The sequence below is a fragment of the Wasmannia auropunctata genome, unplaced genomic scaffold, assembly GCF_000956235.1.
Source record: "Wasmannia auropunctata unplaced genomic scaffold, wasmannia.A_1.0 LD335994.1, whole genome shotgun sequence".
Lineage (NCBI taxonomy): Eukaryota > Metazoa > Arthropoda > Insecta > Hymenoptera > Formicidae > Wasmannia > Wasmannia auropunctata.
In genome coordinates this window covers 40,505-42,020 of record NW_012026896.1, presented here as the reverse complement: position 1 = coordinate 42,020, position 1,516 = coordinate 40,505, and the positions used below count along the sequence as shown (strand labels likewise).

Sequence of the window (1,516 nt, the reverse complement as noted above, 5' to 3'; positions counted from 1 at the left end):
CCGTCGCTTCCAGTACCATCGTGCTCCTCGACATCTCCGTTCGATCCGATCGCGATCCTGTTAAGAGCGCCAAGATCGCGAAAGAAGAGGGGAGGCGGTGTCTTCGTTCTCCATCGCGTTTCACAAAGTGCGAAGTTTCAGTGAAAGGACTTTTTTTTCGAGCGGGAAGAAAAAAGCGGCGTATATTCTCTCCACGTGGAGCCGTCGCGCGCGCGTGCATCGTCCCGACGCGTAGATCCTGCTATGGAACTGCAGGAGATGTTCCGTTACGGGTACATGTTCCCGCCGCGCGAGGACGAGCCGCTCGTGTCTGCTTGCGCGTACCTGGACCTGCCGAGTTACGCAAAGACGACAAGTAAGACCGGCGTCATCGGCCTACCGCCCGTCAGCACCCTCGTCGTGCCGCAGAGCCTCGTCTACGACAGCAGCAACTGCAGCGACGGCTGGCACACCCCGAGTCCCACCGCCAGTCTGCGCTCCGTCAGCCCCGCCACCACGCTGTCGATTTCATCGGAACCGGAAACAGTCAATAACGCGCCGACGTATCGGCTGCTGGGCTCGACCATCAAGGACAAGAGAAGCGTGACGACGAAGAGAGGATCAACGACGATCACGCTGAGTAACATCGGGAGTAACAAGCGGCTGCGCGTCGACGCGATGGACCACCTCGTGGCCGAGGAGATGATCAATCTGGACGGCGAGCGCGAGGACGCCGAAGAGACGATCAACCTGGACGCCGACAAGACGCGGTCCTGCCACGGCAGCGTGATCAGTAACTCCAGCAGCGGCGGCCTGTCCGACCGGACGCTGGACGGCGACAGCGAGGAGGACGCGGACGAGGTGAGCGACGGAGGCGCGGATCATCCGGAGAGCGCGCACGTCGCTTCCGGCGGCCGCGATCCCCGCAGGCGGGGCAAGTACGTCAACTCGACTATCGTGAGGAAGCGCCGGCTGGCCGCGAACGCGCGCGAGAGGAGGAGGATGCAGAATCTGAACAAGGCGTTCGACAGGCTGCGCACCTACCTGCCGTCCCTGGGCAACGACAGACAGTTATCGAAATACGAGACGCTGCAGATGGCTCAATCTTACATCACCGCGCTTTATGACCTGCTGCAATGAAGAGGAGACAGAAGCTGCGGGAGGAAGGAAGAGGAAGTAGACGAAGGAGAGGAAGTGCCGTTCTTTCGCGCCGCGATACCGGAAGCCAACGAGTTCGCCAGAAGCTCGGCCAGGAGAAGCCGATCGAATGGACAGTTTTTGAGTACGTGATTCGCGAGTTTTTCTCTTGACATTATTTAGTCACCGCCGCGAGCAAAGCTAATAATTATAATCGAAGCTAAAATAGCGAACGTAGGCCCTACGGTGTGAAAACTTTTGAAAGATGGAAGCCAGTAAATTAACTCTAATAAATCTAATACAGAGTTTTAAAGAATGATTCTTGATTACGGCTGATATCATCGCATCTGACAATGAGACATGTGCCTCTAAATTTAAAAATTGTCCATATGTCGTAATC

The 1,516-nt window shown here is 56.7% G+C and overlaps 1 protein-coding gene across 1 annotated transcript; it reads left to right on the top strand.

Moving 5' to 3' along the window:
* The first annotated feature begins 243 nt into the window (after window positions 1–243).
* Window positions 244–1,119, top strand: LOC105453775 (protein atonal). Its single transcript, XM_011695973.1, has one exon. It carries the CDS (start codon window positions 244–246, stop codon window positions 1,117–1,119), a length of 876 nt encoding a protein of 291 aa, XP_011694275.1.
* Window positions 1,120–1,516: the final 397 nt, after the last annotated feature.